Source organism: Sinohyriopsis cumingii, chromosome 2 (assembly GCF_028554795.1).
Source record: "Sinohyriopsis cumingii isolate HCF-2022 chromosome 2, ASM2855479v2, whole genome shotgun sequence".
Lineage (NCBI taxonomy): Eukaryota > Metazoa > Mollusca > Bivalvia > Unionida > Unionidae > Sinohyriopsis > Sinohyriopsis cumingii.
The window spans coordinates 134,461,580-134,484,327 of NC_142962.1; the positions used below are offsets into that span (position 1 = coordinate 134,461,580).

Below are 22,748 nucleotides of genomic sequence, written 5' to 3' on the forward strand. Positions count from 1 at the left end.
TGTCATGGCAACAAAGCATTGTCACAGTTGTCATTGTGGTGGGTGTTTTCATTTTTGTATAAGCTCAGTTTTCTAACATGGTCAGCAGTAATACATGGTCATGAAATCTGATGGATATTTTATCACAGGCAGGTTGCTTGGTACTCAGCATTAAGAGGTTAGTGCTAGGACTGGTCAGACTGGTGTCAGGATAATGTGACTGGGTGGGACATCATGCTGCATGTCTGCGGCATGATACCTAAGTGCTAGACATCACAATAAACTGTCACACTGTAGACATCATAGAGATATGACTGAAAATTTGTTAAAGCTATATTAAAAATCCAAATCACTCGCACACACTTAACACAGGCAGGAGGTCACAGTTATCTACTCTCATACTCAGTTGATTACATTAAGTATTTTGCATTTAACTTTTCTGATATGGTTGCATGTTATGATGAAACTTGATTGGTGCATTTGAGGGATAGTTTTATCACAGGTAAACGTAGATAAGAGAGATCTATTTTTCTTGTTCATGTGATCTTGCAAAGTTATTGATTATACCATAACAGAATTTAAAAAAAGGCATTTTGTGAAATTCATGTTTTTCTCTTGTCTTCCATACATTTGCCTATTTCACTATTGTCAGGTTTTGTGTTTAGGTTACTTTCTGTTGGCTGCAATTTCTTGTACAGAATGGTATGTTTTACAAACACATTTCTAGTTTGGTATTATTACCTTAAATTGTCTTGGAAGGGTATATATCCTATTGCCATGTAAGTTGTCCTAGGACATTTCATGACGAGAACTAAAATGACCAGAATTGATTCATATAATACCATGACTAAAATGTTAGGTAGGTCAAGATCACAGGCAGGGGACACCATTTGCTACAGTTTATGCTTTGTTTTCAGAATTGCAATATTTCCTCATCTTTTGTTGGTTAGATTTAGAAATCTGTTTACAGCTTGTAAGAACTACTTTGCATTACTAAATTGTTCAAATAGAAGCATGGTGTATCTTTTGTGTAACAAGTTGTAATGCCAGTATATTTGTACTTGTCTAAGTGGTTCTCTTATTCAGCTTTTTGCTTTTGATTTTATTTTTGTTGACACTAGTTGATAATTGACACTAGTTGATAATTGCTGGTTGAGGATATTTATATTCTGCTTTCAAAACAAAGACAGATTCATTTTTAAAAAATTGTCATTTAATCAGTCTCTAGGATTAGAAAAAATTGTGCATTCATTTTTTAGGAATATAATTCAGAGTTGCCAGTAAGTAAGATGAAGCAGTTATTGTTCATTATGTGAAATTCAAAATGTATGTACTAAAAGTACATACTTAATGGCAAGTGATTTAACAATAGTCAAAACCTACCAGTAGCTGTCACCTGTGGGAAGAGACCAAAGTGGCTTCGTACACAGATGAAGGTTCATCTTGCACAAATTATTATTATTATTGTTGTTGTTATTATTATTATTATTCTTATTATTATTATTATTATTATTTTGAGCAGTTGGTATAAATTCCTGTTCAAAGAATTGACTGTAAAATTCATAATTATTAATTCTGGAGGAAATGGTTTCATTCATAGACTTCTTCAGGTTTTCTGTTTTTCATTTGGTTTTTTATGCTTATTTATATGGTAAGTAGGTGGCTAGCTTAGCTGCTTGCCTATTGCAGCTGGAGTCCACTGTCTCAACTGATCCAGGCCAGATTTAGAAAGTATCAACACATGGATTGACAGGTCACCTTTATTCAAAAACATAGTGCATTTTAAATTGAAGCATTGTTCTCATTGTATATTTACTATCAAATGTGCACAAGGTTTTGTCCTTAGATCTGTGTTTATGAAAATTAAGAACCAGTAGAATGTATTGTATGAAATAAAAACTAGTTTTGGTCCATTATCTCCCCTTGGATTGGAAAAAGCATAATCTGGTAATTAAATGGCTGTTAACATTTTTATCTCAGACATGGATGGATATTTAATAAAGATCTGGCATGTACATTGTGACAATCTGTTTTTATTGGATCACACTACAGTTTGTGCATATGGATTTATGCTGGCTTTACCATACTACTTTAGGTTCTTTCATTTTTTCTTACATAATAATTAAAATATTATTGCAATCCCCTGACCTGCCAGAAATAAGTAGTGTTTAAAAGTTATATTTGAATTTCAACATTATAAATAATACATGGGAAGAGCTTACCACAATCTTGATCCACAAACCATAGTTATGGAGAAAACTAATATAAATTACTGAATAGGTAAAATTTTAGAAACTAAAGCAGATTTGGGGTACAATTAGTTGTCTATTAATTTTTCTGATTGAATAGATTGAGGACATTTAGAACATCAGTACATCTCCCACTCCCAACCCCCACTCAGTGTGGAGGGCATTAAGAAGGACAACTTGCCTTAATTGTTGAACCCAACAGAAAAATTATAAGCAATAATTTTATTCAAATTTTTAAAGTGAAGAGATAAGCCAGCTTAAAGTTAACACTGACAGGTTAACATGAGTATGGTGAATGCAGGCTTGTTAAGTCAGATGTCCTTACCTAAATGATAACTTCTGGGAAAACATATTTTTCATTTGCTTGGTCGGTATGCTTGAGTGATTGATTTAACCAGTGACCATAGAAAGCAGGTGACTTATTTATTACTCAAATTTTAAAAAGAAAATTTCATGCAGAAATGGGAATTGCAATTGTGACCAGGTGACCAGAACATAAAGGCAATTGTTTGTGCAGGTTTTACTGTATTTATCTAAAGTAAAAATTCAAACTCGAAGGTGGCTAAGATGAAAAATGTTATTATAAATTTCATACATTTAAGACATTATTTTGATTTCAAGAGCAACCATTTACTAAAGACAATTGAAGTAAAATAAATTTGTCAGTTAAACAGCTCATACAGTTTGAAAGCCTGGAAAGCATAAGATTGGTATCATTTTTCTGTCTGCAGAGTGTTGGTGCAGCATAGGCATCAGTGTCTTGTTTTTGGATTTAGTGTATTTTCTCTGATGCTTTGCATGGATAGCCATTAAGTTCAATGTGTATATTCATCTTAATTATTCACCATGGGCAAAACCAGGTCACAATGACCTTGTTTTTGTAATGCATTATGGTACCTTTATGGAATTATTTCCCAAGTTCAGTCAAAGAATGTTCTTCAGTAACATATTTGTACCTGTAAAAAAAAACTTCGGAATCTTTCTGCTTATAATAAGTGACAAGTTGCAGTAGTGAATGCTATATGATGGTATGTGACATGATGTCACTATGTATACAAGATGTTTCTGTAAGCATTGGTAGTTACTGTGGTATTTCTCAGGTCCTTTTCCTTTCATTTCAGAAAGAGCTGCCTTCAAGATAATGTACAATGAGCTAAAATGTTTCTTAAAGCTGTGTATTGTTTTGCAGGGTGCATACACTAGAAGAACAGTTGAAAGACATTGAGGTTAAGTCCGAAGAACGAGTCAAAGAGGAGGAAAAAAAATATAAAGAACTCATGGTATGTTGTGTCAGCTTCCGTGTTTTAATGAAATGTAGCCATTATTGTGCTGATATACTTATAAACCCATAATACATACATACACAGTCAGAAGAGGTATTAATAACAGTCAAAACAATAAGTACATGCTACAAGATTTGACAGTATTATATTAATGCATACAACGCACAAAATAAAAATGAAACTTTAAATCTCTGGCAAAAATTAACTGTACTCTTTTTTTTTTAAACCCATGACTGACTGACTGACTGATAGGATTTCCTAGTTTTTTTATGACTATTCATAAGCAACAATATGTCATCAATGTGGCAATGAAATAAGCCCTTGTACAGCAGTGGAAGTGACCTCATATTGATTGATAATTATGTTTAGAAGAGAAAATCTGACTGGATCAATGTATGCACATGAACAATCTTGTTGGTTCAACCTTCTGAGAAAATGTTACTAAGATTTGCTATGATTGGTCAAGTAGGTTTATGCAGATTCATGAGAAATGAGGAAATCATATCACATGCAGCACATATGAGATTAGTGGATATTTCCCAGCTGCTTTTGATGATGTCCCTGAAAGTGTCTGCTGTGGAGTAATTACAGGTTGTGAAGGGCTCATCATGTGTTGTGCATCTGTCCATCAGTGGGGCCCCTAGTGGCCAAGTGGTCTAAAGCGCTCTCCATTATGGATCACTACCATCTCACCTCTGTCTGCGCTTGTTCGAGTCTCGGATTCAGTCAATGTGGGTACGTGAGAAAGCTTGCCAGTAGCTTCTCGCGGGTTGGTCGTTCTTTTTGAGGATTTCCTGGGGTTCTTCCTCCACCATTAATACTGGCCGCCATGTATAACCTATCGTGTGCTGAAAAATGGCGTTAAACCCTACAACAACAACATTAACTGTCCATCAGTAATTGCTTGTTACCACTCTGGAATCCATATTTCTTACACATTACCCAATCATAATACCTTAGTTGTACTACCACTACTTCACAAAGTCAGCCCTCCCCTGGGCTGACGTTTATAGGTGTGAAAACATAAAGTTGTTTGCCATGAAGCAGCTGTCAGATGGAATGTACTTACCTGCACAGGTTGCTAGTGTAGGTTGCGTCATTGATAATGTGGTTAATAGCTTTATTTTGCAGATTGAAAATGCAGGTTGCAGCAGTTATTTTAGTCTATGCTGCATGCATATCACTACATAATGTCTCTGTCAAATACATTACCTGATCACATTACATTAGAATAACTTTTGCTGGGACCCCAAGTGGCAGAATTGTCTAAAGTGCTCATCATTACGGTTCACTGCCTCTCTCCTGTGTCTGTGTGTGTGTTCGATTCTCAGGCTCAGCCAGTATGGTTATGTGAGAAAGTTTGCCAGTATATTCTCGTGGGTTATTGGGTCTTTCCAGGGTTTTCCTCCGCCATTATTACTGGTCGCCATGTATAGCCTATCGTGTGCTAAAAAATGGCATTAAATCCTACAACCACAACAAAACACCTACTTTCTTGGCTACTTCTTAACCCATCCCCTCTGGAAAGATGAAAAATATCTTTCTGTCTGTATGTCTTGATGCCACATTCACACACACACACATACCTATGAAGATACCAAAGACATCCAAATTAAGAATGCAGTTGGAATGAGTGACAATTCCATCCAAGACTTGGAATTGTGCATGATATCTGTGATTAAAAAAGCTTTGTCATCAAGATTATTAACAAAAGACAGAAAGTTCTAACTCAGCATCAGCTCTTCTAATGTATTTTGGTCTGAGTAATGGCTCACATCCATGACATCCAGCAACCTGGACGACAATCTTCAAAAATATGTCTGAACAAAGTATGTCTCCCTCAAAAATGTACACTGAAAATCAGTTCAATAGTTACTTTATTTCTTACTCAGAACAGTCTCTCAGCTCAAGAATTCTTTCCCTACTGAGTTTACTCAGCATCGCAGCAGACATCATTGTCCCAGATCACCTTTTTTATGACTCTGTTACAAATGATACTGTTGTCCCAATGGAGGCCAATATTTTGCTCCTTGGAACAAGTCTCAATGCATATTAGCTTCTATCTTGGGAAAAGGGAAAAACATACCTGACATGCATTGAATGTTCCTTTGCTGGTACAGCCGCCAAAGTTGATGGTTTGTATGGATGCAAGCACACTGGGCTGTGATGCAGATTTGCTGCCATCATTCCAAGAGGCCATTTGACAGCAGTCCACTTAGGATCATCAGTACGCAAGAAGGAAGCTAAATGGAAAGGATGTTCTCATCATAATACAACATCTCCACTGTGTTGAATTCTCTGAAGGCAAAGAGGAACCAAATCCCCAGACCACTGCGTATTTGAGGTTTTCTAAGGTGGTGTCATCAGTGACAAGTGTATTTAGTTCACTCATCATGATAGAACCAACTAATACAAATTGTAGGGTCTCTTCTTCCCACTGTGTTCAATTGCATACATACCTGCTGAGATTGACCACTGATGGATCTATTTGCAATAAGTTGTGATGCAAAAACCCCAGCCTTTGTCTCACCTATCCCCAATCCAAAGACCAGGGCAGTCAGTGCTCTTTTGTATAGATTGGAACTGTCTTGATGCCTGTGCTTACCATCCAACACCTCTGGTTTCAATGGTGCTACAAAACACAAGACAGTGTCACTCATCCTGATTATTCCCATCAGATGGGAAAAATCAACTATAAACAGCTTAATAAATCCGGCAGCAGAAAGCTGAAGGAAAATAGAGATTTCTTCTTTAAATACGTTACCTAATCATAATAACTTAGGAGAACTACAACTACCTGCCAAACCCTCTCCTTCTGGTACTACTTTTAGCTAACGGGGACCAAAAGTTGTCGGGGCCCCGAGTGGCCGAGTGGTCTAAAGCGCTCTTCGTTACGGATCACTGCCATCTCACCTCTGTCTGCGGCGGTTCGAGTCTAAGATTCAGCCAATGTGGGCATGTGAGAAAGCTTGCCAGTAGCTTCTCGTGGGTCGGTGGTTCTTCCCGGAGTTTTCCGGGTTCTTCCTCCACCATTAATACTGGCCGCCATGTATAGCCTATCGTGTGCTGAAATATGGCGTTAAACCCCACAACAACAACAACCAAAAGTTGTCTGCTGACCTATGTGGTGATCAGGCAGAGTAATCTCCCCTTAGGAATGAAACCTTACAGTAAAGCCTAAGAGCCTCTCAATCACTACCCCCGTTTATGCCAAGAAGCATGCTTTCATCATGAGAGGCCATTGCAAAAGCCAGAATCTACGTGGAAGATGTCAAATACAATAAGAATAGTATACTCCATCTGTATTTCCAACCTTTTCTCTTCCTATACCAACAAAGTTCTGCCTTTACAATTTGCTAACACTTTATCATTGTCACAGATTTAAGTACTTGCATGGTGAGCCTATGCGACAAAATTTCACATTCTGTTTGGCTATTATTATTTTGTATGCACAAGTCCTGAGTGCTTATAAAACTGCCAATGTATATGTAATTCCGTTACAAATGGGTACATACCATTGAGTTTCAAATCCAAGGCATTTGTACCACTGAAGTGCCAACTTTAGTGTTTTTATTTGTTCATGCAGTCTGGGGGCTTTTTCCTTACAGGCAATTGCCTCATAATGGAAATTGTTGCACCTTTTTTGTATGATATCGATAGCTGCCTCAGTTCCCTTTTATGTGAAGGTTTTTGTTTGTATAATGTAGACACTTCTGTACATTTCTGCATTGCCTCCACTCTGGTCAGACAAGTACAGGTAACCCTTCAATACACGGTTGACTCAGTTGCTGCTGACTCATGCCTGTTTCTTTAGGCAACACTTGAAGCTACTGGCAGCTTTCTCATATATCCAGATTAGTGGAGCCCATGATTTAAACAAATGCAGACAGAGGTGAGATGGCTGTGATCAGTAAATGTTGCCCACTTGACCACCCTAGGTCCCATTCCACATGTGCACAAGATTTGAAGCATTTAGTCCAAGATTGTTTTTTTATGACACAATTTATCGGTATAAACCATGTAATAGAAGTATGATTAAGGTATTATAAGTTGTTTTAATGTGTTCGTGAAACACCCTAAGGAATTTTCAAAAATATAAATGGTTCAGAACCAGTGACTACAAAATATCTAGTTCTTTAAAATCTTGTTCAGAGCTCTTTGAGTTATCATCAGCTTGCTATCAATTCAGATGAAGCACGAAAGAGACAGAGGAGAAAGGGTTGATTATCTCACAAGTCGACTACAGACTTTTGAATCCGAGAATGAAAAGCTAAAAATAGAAGCCACAAAGTTGAGAGCAGAAAATGATAAATTAAGAATGGTAAGTAGATATTTCATACTTTTTTCTTTACTTTTTTAAATAAGACTTATGAAAGAAGGAAAATAAATCAACAACTATAGACTACATCAGGTTGAGAGATCTTGGAAGGAGCCATTGACTTAGTTCTATGTGTACTTTAGGAAATTTTTTGTTTAACAGAATGCTGCCTTTGCTGCATCATACTCACAGTTCTGAATATTTAACCTTTCACCTCTCCTGCAATAACTCACACGTTATGGGGTCCACAAACATAGACTTTAAGTAAGGGTGCAAGTTACAGAGGGACCATTGGAAAACTAAGAAAGGGCTGGAGATCAGCATAGAGAGACAAAAGAATGGGGGCTGGTACATTGTTGAAAAATTGTTTTATAATTTTGTAATAAATAGCTTTTTATAATGTGTCTGAATTGTTCATTTTTCATTATAAATTACCTTTAACTTCAGGATAAACAATCATGAAAAGTATCATTAAAAACACAGTATTCAAAATGTCAGTACTTTTTATGTTTGTACTGCTGAACACATTGTCTTACGTCACTGTTTTTTGTATTGAATTGGATACATTCTAATGTTATTTTTAATTCAAAATTAATGTGATTTCTTTTTTGGAAAGGTAGATGTTAATCTCAAGACATAGTGTCAAAACTTGTGTTGATTTTATATTTCTTTGTAGATTGAGATATTTTAGAATGCGATGAAAAAAATAATAAATGTAAACCATTACCAAACATGAACTTAATGGGTTCTAACTTCAGAGAACATTTAGAAACATTTTTTTAAATAAAAATATAAATTAACTCTATCGTAAACTTGGTCTTCTGCATATCCCCCATGGGCGATTATCTCCAAAAGCTGTTAAAGATAATTGCATGCTGCCTCCTGATTCACTTAGCATGTCTCACAGCATGTCTCACAGCAGCTAATTCTGTTTAATCTGATGTTGGTACAGAAATTGCCAATGCCCCAAATGGCTCGCCATGGAAAATCCATAGGATTTTTTTGCCGTTTTCTCTGCTTGAGCCTTGAGAATTATGGTAGAGATCAGAACACCATATGTTTCTGTTTGAGCCAGATGTACACTGCATCATCCAATTCCATATCATTTGCATTGCATACCCATTTCCATTAAAAAACATTGTGAGAATCAACGTCTTGCTTCTAATCTTTGTGCCATCCTGTGAGTGTTGACATGGTGGAAGTTTACTACAAGTTTTCAATCACAATTCTCCATTATGAACCATGTGTATGACACAAAACTTTGCATTCACAATATATTCCCATCTCTTGGTTACTTTATGCCAGATCATATTTGCAAATGATTAGGATCACTTATTTATCCAGATGTATACTTTAATGACATCAAATAATATAATATTTGAAATAATGTCTGATTAGTCAAATTAATTGACTTTGAGACATGATAGTGACCAAAAGCTCATGCAGGTAGGGTTTGCTTGCCTTTTTATTTTGCCTCCCTTGATTTGATACAAAACACATAATGTGATAAAACAAAGATGGTATTTTAATTGTTAGATTACAATAAAACACATCCGCCAAGTTGTTGATCAAAACACAACTAGAATTTAATTAAGTTCTGACATACATGTATAAATGTAACATTAATTTGAGGTTTTTAGGACAGAATATACCAGGATTGTATTGATTGCAGTGAAAAAGAATTAAAGATTAAAACATGAAACTTGCCGAACAAGACATCTTTAAATTGGTGTTTTTGTCTTACATTGTTGCCACCTGTTAGCATTTGGCAGCATTTTTCAATTTATTGCTATTTTGCCATATATTGAGGGTGAAAAAATTCCAAGAAAATCTAACAGAATTTTGTATTTATTATTTAAACTTAAAAGAGTTTCATGATGTCCATATACTATCCATAATTTCTAACAATAATATAATCAACATTTCAAGGTTTTATATTTTCAATATTTTCTTCATTATCAACAAATAATGGACAGTTCTTTTGGTATTTATGACGGGGGAAAAATGGGATACACAACTGATCCTATTTCATAGCCAGTTTACAAGTTATCCAGGCACAAGTTGTCGAGGGAGAGGTATATTTGTTTTCAATGTTGACAATAGAACTACACCTAAAAATTTGTCTTTCTTGCAGAAGAATATGAACTGCCTTACTGAGAAGGTCTTTTTAGGTTGGCATGTCTGGAATAGGCGTGATATGCCCACCCATGTATTGTAAGTGAATGGTGGAGGCAGGTACCACAGTAACTTGGTGACTAGCATGCCATGCAGGTTTGATTCCAACATGAATTAGCTGAGGTTGTCTGCCATGGTGTGACTTTGGGCAGGGCACCTTGCTTCATTTGCCTCGGCATTTATTAATGTTTAACATGAGTTGCCTTGCATTAAAACACCAAACCAAAGAAAATCACATTAATCTGTTGACAGGATTTCAAGATGTGATAAGGAGACTAATAATGTGTGTACCATTACTGGTAACCTGATTACTGACTTTTCAGTAAGATTTTCTATTATCCAGAATACACAATTACACATTCTTAATTACAAATAATTCTGATATTCTGTGAAATATTTGTTTTTATTCCTGGAATATCAATTTTTATGAATTTTGGGACTGCTACAAACCACACATTCCGGACTGTTACGAACAACACGTTTGGGGCAGCTACAAACCACACATTGGGACTGCTACAAACCACTCATTTGGGACTGCTTGACACCATACAATTAATGACAATAATGAAAAAAGGATCTCTCCTTCTTCAGTGACATATCCGTGAATTTAGAACTTACTGAAATATTCCCACAAGAATAATGAATTCTAAGTAATACATTTTTGTTAGGTCTACAATAGTGAGTAGCAAGATGGCAGTTATTTTCCTAATGCTGGCAATGTCTTTGTTAAGAGTTTATGGTTTTGGTGAAATTTTTCAGCAATGCTTTCAGAGTTGCAGGCCTTGAACTTCTTGTTCTGTTTATTTAAGGACAAGCTGGAGTGTACAGACCGATATAATGCAGTGCAAGAGGATTATAATGCAATTTCAGCAGAGTATGAGGAGATGCAGAAAAAGTATGCAAGGGAGAGAAAAGTCACAGGGCAGGTAAGAATGAGTCATCTCCCCTATTGTGAGATGTATGGAACATATTGCCCCTTTTTGAGCTCTAGTTAAGAATCTTTCTGATTGGATGATAATGCTATACCTAAAGCCAAAACTAAATTGATCTTCAGGTTTTATTTAATAAATTAAGACCGAAACACAAATGCTTCATATCACTGCTGCAGTGGCCTAGTGGTTAGGGCATCCGCCTTTGGATGCAGGAGGTTGCCAGTTTGAACCCTGGCCCAGTCATACCGAAGACTTTAAAAAATGGTACTAACAGCTGCCTTGCTAGGCACTCACCATTAAGAGGTTAGTGTTAGGACTGGTTGGCCTGGTGTCAGGATAATGTGACCGGGTAGGACATCATGTTACATGTCTGCGGCATGATGCCCCAGTGCTAGACATCACTATAAACTGCCACACTGCAGACATTGAAGCAGTATGACTGAAAAATTGTTGTGCTACTTTAAAAATCCAACATACACACAATACTCAGATGACATCTTGACAGATGTCTGTCCTAGCACATTTTTCAAAGTCAACATGGAAAGCAAATGTATTTAGTTGGTTTTGACGGACATCTTGAATTTAAAATTTGTAAAGCAATATAACCCAGAATTCAGGAGCATCTGGAATTGGTAAAAATGAAGCAGTAGATGTTTAAATGTCTCGTTAGTTTGAGAAATTACAGGCTTGCAGCATAAGAAAAATGGCAAAATGGCTGAATGGATTTTCTCAACAGGATACATCATTCTTATTGATCCTCCATGTACTATATATATACTCACTTATAAGTTGAGTCCAACTTAAAATTGCACAGAACCAGATCTGCCAGCACATAATGTGCTGGCAGATCTGTGTCCGTGCATTTAGGAGTAATTAGTAGAACAAACAACATAAACCCTGATCTGCAGGTGCATTGCACTACAGCAGGTCAGGATCTTTGTTGTTAGCATTTTGCCTGGACCTATGAGCGAGTATAGATGGTATTTAAGTGCTTTTACTCTCTTGCCTTTGAATGACAAGACATGGGTGTAAATTTTCTGATGTTTGCATGTTGACATTTGTAAAAGTCTTATCTTCTTCAGCTACAGCTTTAGTAGAATATTACAGTACACCAAATGAGTGTTTTCTGATGTGCTAGGAGTTTCTTTCTTGCCATCATGAACAGAATCACAATGTTGTTCACTGACAAGACACCATTTTTGATGGAATCCATGTAAAGATACTCTGAATTTATTTTAATGGGTTCCAATTTTCATAGTTTTATGAAAAATTACATTTTTTTGTAATGGAACTTTGCCTTGACTGCCGTTGACTTTGGTTAATTATAGCATCTAGTGTGGGTTATATGCAGCATTCCACAAAACCTTTGCATTAACTACTATGGACTCTACATAATGATAGCACATAGTGCAGGCAATATGTGGCATTCCATGGAACCTTTGTTTTGACTACCGTGGACTCTATATAATGATAGCACATAGCACAAGCAAGATGCAGCATTCCATGAAACCTTATGCTGCAAAATTGTTATCTAACGTTAATGTTAACTTTTAACAAAATCCCACAAAGAGTTGAGAGTAATAAAACTTGTGTGGTAATTGATTAAATGTGGCAGCTGGTGCAGTGCCTGTAGACTTGCTTGCTATCTGGAAAAAGGGTTCAGAAATACACAGTTGGTTCATTGAGAAATTCTGTATTTGTGAATACATTCATTAGAGCTATTATAAGCTATAAACTTTCTTTCAGGAAATTTTCAGCATGCAATTCATTTTACTTTTTCAGTTATTAGACGAGTTAGGCAAAGAGCTAGAGGAACTCAGAATATACAAAATTGAGACAGAACATCTTCACTCTCCAGAGAGATCTCGATCTCTCAGCCTTTCTGACTCTCAAGGTTACAAACAAATGCAATCCGAAATTATGAAACTTCGAGAGGTGAGTCATATGAAACAAACATCACATGTAAAAACCGTCTCATGATGAAAATCAAATTTGTAAAGGTCTTAATGTCTTTTAATGAATATTTACTTATAAAGCTGTATGAACATATGGAGTACAGGGTCAGGATTGAAGTCACCGAGACACATTGGTTGATACAGAATCTGCATTGCAGTACCAGAGCCCAAGTATAGGAATATTATACATGGGATGGTTTATATTGTGCTGTTCATGGTAATTGGTTTCAACAGTGCAGAGTCAAGAAGACTAGGTTATAACAAAATGTCAAAGTTGTGTTAATTAGATGTTTAGTTCATGAAACCTATTTATTCTCTTGTTGCATTAGCAGATATCAAGATATCTGCATCAATTTCTTAACTCTGAATAAGAAAATTTGTAAGGAGAATGATCAAAAAGGAAGTTTTGACATGATAAAATGTTGATGTTTAGAGGTAAAATATTTTTTGTTGACTTTAGTTCATATCATTTTTTGCCTTAATTCACCTCAGGGAATCAAAGAATTTTTTTTATCTTAAGTTTGACTGTTCATACCAGAGACCAAGATTGAAGTATATTCTATTACAGTTTAAAATGTTTGCTGTAAAAGGCACAAGACCTCTGTTTTTTTGGTCAAAATGAATGTAAGTAATATGCCCAATATGAAGGCTTTGTATTCTTTTATAAAGCAATTATGCTAAAGTCAGATTAATCTTGGTACCAAATTCGGACATATAGTGTGAAAAACAATTAAACATCTTCCTTCCCTAGATATGTTATGCCATATCTTATCTTTTTTCTCACCATTTACCCAGTAGACACATACCATGTGACCCCCCATGATTTTCTTTTTCATTGCAACTCTAGAACTTCTGGGTAGAATGGAGAACTATGTATCAGGTGTGTATGAATCTTGTACATCTAGTTGTAACATTATTTTGTAGTTGATTGATTGACATCTTGGAATTTGCAGAATCATTATACAGAACAAAGTCTGATCCCCATCTCCAGTATGTCTATATTCTTCTGCATGAAGCATGTGTATTGCTTAGAAGTACTCTTTGCATATCAAAGGGTAGGTACTATAAGGGTCAATATCAGCCCTTAATCAGACCCATGTTGAACTTCTGGACCCTCTCTCTTCTTTATGTATGTATATCATTTTTGTCCAGGAATGCTTTTCTTCAAGGAAAGCAACCCTGTAAAATCCAGTGGGTTTTTTTTCCATTGTGATTCCTATAGTTGTGGAATATAAATACATTGGCTAAAAAGGTTCAGTCACTTATATTACCAAAACATATAAATTGTAAATTGTGCATTTTGCACACCGTGTGCTTAATAGTCCATGATAACACTACAAATAATGTTTTTGGTTTTGCAGCATTGTTTTAATGATGTATATATTTCCACTAGGTTTGCTTGATTACCTCTGCCACCTATTTTGTTTTTATTTAAAATGTTTTGCTTATGTTTGTATTTAGCGCTGACTTTATATACAAAATTTTGCCAGGATTCTCCCAGAAAAGACAATTTAAATATTTTTTGATCCTTTTCTTCACGAGAATGCAGTGCATACATGTTATACATTAATAATAGATGAATGTTGATACTGTGTATACAGAAAAATTACATATTTTCAAAAGGTCAGTGATGAAGCTACCTTGTTTATGTGGGTAAAACTTACTCTGTCTTAGTACTAAGTCAAGAACAGTGTTCCTTAAGACCACGATTCATCCTAATATTAAATACGTTTATTGAATTTCATGAAAGGGAGAAAGTACAGTAGCTCTAAACTTCACAGAGTATGAGGCACTTGTTCAGCATGGTTTTCTAATTTTACTGACCAAGGGATATCAATTTTTTAATACATTTATTAATAAAAGAATGGGTTAATAGGCACTGATTTCTTTTTTCACATCAGATGGGTCTTAGGAATGGATGGAATGAAAAATAAATTAACAGTAAGATTGATTAATACAAATATATTTGTCCAGTGCTCAATGATCTCTCCCAACTCCTCATTGACAACATTACTTTGGTGTAATCAATTAGAATGCAACATTATCTCATTATGGTTTCTTTTCCTAAATACATCGCAATTATCCTTTAAGTTCCATATATTCAGTGATTAATATCGGAAACAGCTCTAGATTTCAGAGTGGAGAAATTCATGCTGTCTTATTGCATTTATTCCCTAAGGTTCTACATTTTATATTAAATGACTTGAAAAGTAAGGATGGTCCAGTATAAATATCTAAAACCATTTTAGTTTCTCTATATAGCATGTAGTTTGTATTCCCAAACCATTATACTTGAATAAATGATTTTGATGGCATTGAAGATTCAGAAGTACTGCAAAGATTAGGTTTTTGTGTTATATATATATATATATATACACACACATATCCATTTAGGGATGTTTCTTTTTGTTTTCATAGTGTTTCACAATACAGTATGTATATGTTATAATAGACATAGAGTCATGTATAACTGTAAAATGCTGTTACAATCACTTAAATTCAGCACCAGTTTGGGGGCCAAAATTGGACCTAAACCAAGAATGTCCTTTATATTTTGATGACATAATCATAATTAATGTATCAGCATGTTGTTTTCATGCAATCCTTAAACACATCAAGGAAAAATCTAGTCTGTAATAAGTTCTTCATTTATAACTCTAGTTATTTCATAAGAATATCTGATTTATCTAATGACCATTTTCTGCTTAGATGTAGTTAATACTTAATATTGTTATAGAGATGCAAGGCATGCTGATGGACTAACATCTCGTTTTTCACATGATTCACATGTGACAACCAAAACCATATCAAATGGTAACATAAAATGCCTGTTATAGCCAACTGTTAATTCATGAAAACAGGCTTGTGTCGAATCTAAATACATTTTAAAGATATTGCAATTTCTTCATACGTTAATCAGTTGCCTTGGTATTTTGTTATCAACCACTATTTGGGAAAATGTATCAATGTTTGGGCCTTATAGTACCTACCCCTTTATAAGAAGGTCAGTGTTTGGTAAATTTGGTTTGAAGTGAGCTCACATGTTGCACTGTTTATCACATGGCCATGTACACCTATAATATTTTTGCCACTGCAGTCAAAAGTGTAGCATCTTGGTTTTAAAGTTCATTAGGACATCTTTAATTTCAGGTTTTAAACTTTTTGTGGTGCAGTGATATTACACTATGTAATGTAAAAAAATGAACATGTGTTGTCATGTGATAAACGTAAGTGCTTGTCATTAGCCAGGTAGCAGTGTGTTAGCTGCCTGGTAATGCTTGCTATCTGTAGCAGTGTTAGCTGCTTGGTAACAGTTGCTATCTGTAGCAGTGTGTTAGTTGCCTAGTAACAGTTGCAATCTTTAGCAGTGTTTTAGCTGCCTGGTAAACAGTTGCTATCTTTAGTACAGTAATAGGATGGTTATACATGTAATCCCATCTTTTATTAATATTGCTGGAAAAAAGGAAATGTATTCCACACATGTACAAGATATTTTTGGATTTCAGCTATTATTGTCCACTTTGTACCATTGTGTGTGTCTTAGGTTGAATATGGCAAGGGAATATAGCTTTATAAATGTCAATCACTCCTCAAACCAGATAAACATTATTGACTGTTGTCACTCTCTGATGCATTTCTCGAGAGTTCATTTTTGTTGTTTAAAGTGTATATGCTGTATGAAAATTCTTGTGTAAGCACATAGGCTTTTGATGAATTGCCCAGAAATTCGGCAGATGTTAAAGAAATGAGATGAACATGCATATCGCTGTGTCAGTGCATTTTGCTGGGATTAGACTGTTTTAATGTTATAGGTATATAGTGTATATGGTAATTCTAGTGTGTACAACTAGTCCTGCAGCTTTCGATGAACTGCCCTGAAATTTGGCAGACAATTTTGGGCATGAGGCCAGCATTGGCATTGTTCTGTCATCATATTCTGATGCATGATGATAATTCCAGTGTGCATTTTTTCCCACGTCTTTTGATGAATTGTCCTAAGTCAGATTAACGTGTTTTGTATTCCTGCACAGATGATTTTTAAAAGATCCATTGTTTTTAGTTCATTTGCATATTCCTATGTACATGCATGCATTTTATTGTTTTTGCTTTTCTTGACTTGTACCATTGATCAATGATCAATTCAAGCAAAGTGGGAGTTGGATGGCTTTTTTGTCCTATCAACACATTTCTTTTGTTCCCAAAAAATGGACATAGACCCCATTCCAACCACCCTTTGAAAAATCATGTTGCATTTTGATATCCGACTCAAAAAGACAAGTCTGCTTCATTTTCTTTAGTTTTTAAGTCATATCCCTGCAATGCATTTTTCTGTCAACTTGCAGCTGCATTCTTTTAAAATATGTTTGCTTCCATTTTGTTTTCTTAGTTAAGTATACAATACATTACTCACTCATTATAAAGCAGTTACTTTGATAAGGCAGGTATGGTCATCTCATGATTGAATATTGTATATCCAATACCTCTATAAAAAGTGACATCACCTATGGGGGCATTCACCAGTTATTATGTACTTTTGAGAGAGTGACGTATATAAGGTGAAGTTGTTTGCATTTAAAACATACACAATGGAGAGACTGTTGGCATACCTCTATGCTACATTAATGTAATGTGGATGATATTTCTTTGTATATTGTACTTTTGGAAAGTGGAGCTAGCACTTTTTTGAAAGGTCCACATCTGGAGTAAAGCCAAGCTGTATACTCAACAACCCATATTACACCCATCAATCATACACCAAAATAAAGGGAATTACAGGTTCTCAGAACTATACATAAGATATACAAGGTCTTTTTTAAATAGCCAGTATAACCAGTGAGGAAAGTCAGGGAATTTCTTATTCTTTTACATTCTAACCCTATGCAAAGTACGAAACTGTAGAGCGCCACTTATAAGGAAGTTGACTTTTATCACTCACATGAATGGCATTATAATGAGGGTATAATGTATGTATACACACTATGCACAGATTTTAATTTTTGATGCTTTGACTTCACTTGTTCATTTTTTTGTCTTAGTATTTCAGAATATTTAGATGACAAATCCTGTATTATATAGGAACCTTTAAATTCAGTAAGCTGATGTAAATTGAGTCTTGGAATTTTCAGGTTTCATTAAAAAAGATTATTAATGTACCTCGGAATTATGTAAATGAATTGACATAATAAGCTGTTGATCATTTTAATGTAGCTAAGAATTTACAAGGAATTTTGTGTTATCTTAATTTGCAAATGGCGAGACAAAGGTGGAATTTCTGATGATGGTATCAGCATTATCAATAATCAAATTATGTATTCAGGTTTTCTTTTGAAGTTTTTGGTAAGTACAGTGCAGTTGGGTACATAATATCACAGAGGGCAGGACAAATTGCACTGTACCAAGTTTCTCCATTCTACCAACAGAAGTTTTTATGTGTTTTACAAAAACACATCAGTAAAATAAATGGCTTTTTATACCCTTTGTATTCAAGGCTTTATATACTCCAGACTCATATCATAATGGATTGCCATGAACTTGGTAAAGATTATAGTCATCACCCAAAGATCTGCATCTCTGCAAATCTTATTGCTCCAGCAATTTTGTTTTAGAGTTATTGCCCTTTTTGTCTTATACATGTAGCTTTATGCAGTGTGTAACACAATCAAGTTAGCACAATTAGTTCCACAGTTTTTGATGAAATACCATATTATGGTTATCATCTGAATATGTGCATATCAACAAATCACTGCACTGTTTATGAGAGTTGTTGCCCTTTTTGACTCTGCTGCATGTAGTGTATGACAGACTTTTCTGAATGCAACTAGTCAGTTTTCAGTGGATCACACGGAAATTTTTTACATGTTCTAGTCATCATGTGAAGATGCAGATATCAAGCATCATTTTTGTTGGAGTTAATACCATTGCAGCTAAATGCAGTATATGATAGAATCTTGTGAATGTAACTTCTTTTACAGTTTTTATAATAGATTGCTGGTTATACATGTTTGATTTGTGCTGATAAGAGTTTTTACTTTTTAGCACCGATTTAAAAATTCACTCTACCAGCTCCAGATGGCAAAGGAAACTTTTCAGCGGTTGAGTGAATTTTCCAATCACTCGTCCAATCAAGTTCTGAGCTTGGAAATTAACATTTCTCTTTAAAGAAAAGGAGTTTTGCTAACTTTGTTCAGTAAAAGCCTGGAAGTTCATTTTCCATATGTTTTGATCAAGTTATACAAGCACTTCACTCTTACTCTTTTTTTCAATGCTAATAAACATTTACCAGCAGGACAGCAGACTGACCTCTCTATGTACTTACTAACAACTGTTGTTAACAATGGTCAAAGAATAAGTTCTGGAAAACAACGTTTTACATGATTAAATTTAGGCAGTTAGCTTTATCAATTTTTATATTTCTGTAATAACTGGTTGAATAAGCATTATTCAGAGCAAGTGAAATGTTCAACACTTGCCTGACTGGGCAATTGTTTATTCAGAGCAAATGAAATGTTCAGTATTTGCTAGACTGGGTGGGCATTTATTCAGGGCAAATGAATCATCAGTACTTGATTAACAGGGTAAATGTTTATTCAGGGCAAATGAATTGTTCATTACTTGCATAACTGGGTGATTGTTTATTCAGTGCAAGTGAAATTTTCATTGTTTGACTGACAGGGTGAGTGAATCTTTTGTGATTTGTGAACACTTGCAGCAAAATTCCACTGATTGAATCCAGTCTTTGTTTTAAGTGGAAATCCAAAAGGATGACTTTTTATAAATAATTTATTGATTCATTCTGTGGTTAGTCATATACTTACATTTCATGTACTTGTTTGAGTTCAAGTGATAACATGTATACTAGGTGCAGTGTTTTACTTCATATGTATTCTGATGTTTGAACCTGGTACCTTATATACTTGTTTTGAAGATGAGTCAAACTGCCTAGACCAAGATCTGCCATCGCATAATGTGCTGGTAGATCTGGATCTGTGCAGTTTGTTAGGAATATTCAGTACAACAAACAACATAGACCCCGATCTGCAGGCGCATTATGCTGCAGCAGATCAGGATCTTTATTGTTTGCTTTTTGACCCAGGGTATAAGCAAGTATATATGGTAAATGTTTTATCCTCCCAATAAAATAAATCTTAGATATTAGTTCAAAGGAGAATAGTGCTTAAAACACAAAATCCAATGTGAATTCATGATAAACATGAGTATTTGTTGGATTTTTTTAATTGGTCATTCTTGTTTCTGATTGTTCTCAATTTCTCATTCCAGTCCAACAAAGTGCTAGAGGTTGAAAATGAGGATCTCAATGCCCAACTTTTGTCAAAATGTGTGCGAGATGGTCAAGATATGATACAGGAGGGAAATTCCCTTGCCAGTGAACTTGACCATCTAACAAAGGAGGAGGTAAGGAAATGAATGCCACTGCTCACTTCAGATTACACAGAGATCTTTAAAAGCCTTGAATTGCTCTAGGCCCAAAGGTTTTTTTTTTTTTTTTTAGTTCTTCAAATTCCAGAGACTGGAATTGAGCAAGATATTTAAATGATACTTGGTGTTTGAGTGATAGAATTGTGTACTGTACAATCCAAGCTATTACTAAGGTGGTGATTTTAGATAAATTTGGAAATACAAATATGGTTATTGATGTGAAAAGGATGATAAAATGTTAGGTTTTTTTGTTATATTAATGTGTGTAATTGACATTTTCAAGGTAGATAAAACAATGACAACTTGCTAAAGTAGTATGTCATATAAAATCAGTTTAATTTTTTGGGACAGTTGACCCATTGGCAAGCTAGTAATTGACCTATCTGCATATAGCATGCTTGATCCACATTGCACAACATAGCGAAACCTGGAACTAGGACACTGCTATAGGGTACAGGATAGGGTTAGAGCCTGATTGGGACACTGCTATATGGTACATGGAATAATGGTAGAGAATATGCTGTAAATACAGTCCATCATGGTGTATTGGTCTATATAGACTATGCTGTAAATACAGTCCATCATGGTGTATTGGACTATATAGACTATGCTGTAAATACAGTCCATCATGGTGTATTGGTCTATATAGACTATGCTGTAAATACAGTCCATCATGGTGTATTGGTCTATATAGTCTATGCTGTAAATACAGTCCATCATGGTGTATTGGTCTATATAGACTATGCTGTAAATACAGTCCATCATGGTGTATTGGTCTATATAGTCTATGCTGTAAATACAGTCCATCATGGTGTATTGGTCTATATAGACTATGCTGTAAATATAGTCCATCATGGTGTATTGGTCTATATAGACTATGCTTTAAATACAGTCCATCATTGTGTATTGGTCTATATAGACTGTGCTGTAAATACAGTCCATCATGGTGTATTAATCTATATAGACTGTGCTGTAAATACAGTCCATCATGGTGTATTGGTCTATATAGAATATGCTGTAAATACAGTCCATCATGGTGTATTGGTCTATATAGACTATGCTGTAAATACAGTCCATCATTGTGTATTGGTCTATATAGACTGTGCTGTAAATACAGTCCATCATGGTGTATTGGTCTATATAGACTATGCTGTAAATACAGTCCATCATTGTGTATTGGTCTATATAGACTATGCTGTAAATACAGTCCATCATGGTGTATTAATCTATATAGACTATGTTGTAAATACAGTCCATCATGGTGTATTGGTCTATATAGACTATGCTGTAAATACAGTCCATCATGGTGTATTGGTCTATATAGACTATGCTGTAAATACAGTCCATCATTGTGTATTGGTCTATATAGACTATGCTGTAAATACAGTCCATCATTGTGTATTGGTCTATATAGACTATGCTGTAAATACAGTCCATCATGGTGTATTAATCTATATAGACTGTGCTGTAAATACAGTCCATCATGGTGTATTGGTCTATATAGAATGTGCTGTAAATACAGTCCATCATGGTGTATTGGTCTATATAGACTATGCTGTAAATACAGTCTATCATTGTGTATTGGTCTATATAGACTGTGCTGTAAATACAGTCCATCATGGTGTATTGGTCTATATAGACTATGCTGTAAATACAGTCCATCATTGTGTATTGGTCTATATAGACTATGCTGTAAATACAGTCCATCATGGTGTATTAATCTATATAGACTATGCTGTAAATACAGTCCATCATGGTGTATTGGTCTATATAGACTATGCTGTAAATACAGTCCATCATGGTGTATTGGTCTATATAGTCTATGCTGTAAATACAGTCCATCATGGTGTATTGGTCTATATAGACTATGCTGTAAATACAGTCCATCATTGTGTATTGGTCTATATAGACTATGCTGTAAATACAGTCCATCATTGTGTATTGGTCTATATAGACTATGCTGTAAATACAGTCCATCATGGTGTATTAATCTATATAGACTGTGCTGTAAATACAGTCCATCATGGTGTATTGGTCTATATAGAATATGCTGTAAATACAGTCCATCATGGTGTATTGGTCTATATAGACTGTGCTGTAAATACAGTCCATCATGGTGTATTGGTCTATATAGACTATGCTGTAAATACAGTCCATCATTGTGTATTGGTCTATATAGACTATGCTGTAAATACAGTCCATCATGGTGTATTAATCTATATAGACTATGCTGTAAATACAGTCCATCATGGTGTATTGGTCTATATAGAATATGCTGTAAATAGTCATTGTGCTTTTGGTGTATATAAACTGCTGTTAGTACATTTGCAGCACCATGAGCTGCCTCATGTCATTAATTTTTATATATATATAATTTTTATCCATTATATTAACGATTGAATTTATTCAGTTTAGTTATG

The 22,748-nt window shown here is 35.0% G+C and overlaps 1 protein-coding gene across 1 annotated transcript in view; it reads left to right on the top strand.

Moving 5' to 3' along the window:
• LOC149805885 (lethal(2) giant larvae protein homolog 1-like) overlaps positions 1-22,748 on the top strand; it is a 327,641-nt gene that overhangs the window by 100,256 nt on the left and 204,637 nt on the right. Inside the window, 5 exon segments of the mRNA XM_089950631.1 lie at positions 3,418-3,508; positions 7,701-7,832; positions 10,814-10,930; positions 12,719-12,871; positions 20,170-20,304. Coding sequence (XP_089806757.1) covers positions 3,418-3,508; positions 7,701-7,832; positions 10,814-10,930; positions 12,719-12,871; positions 20,170-20,304 — 628 coding nt within the window.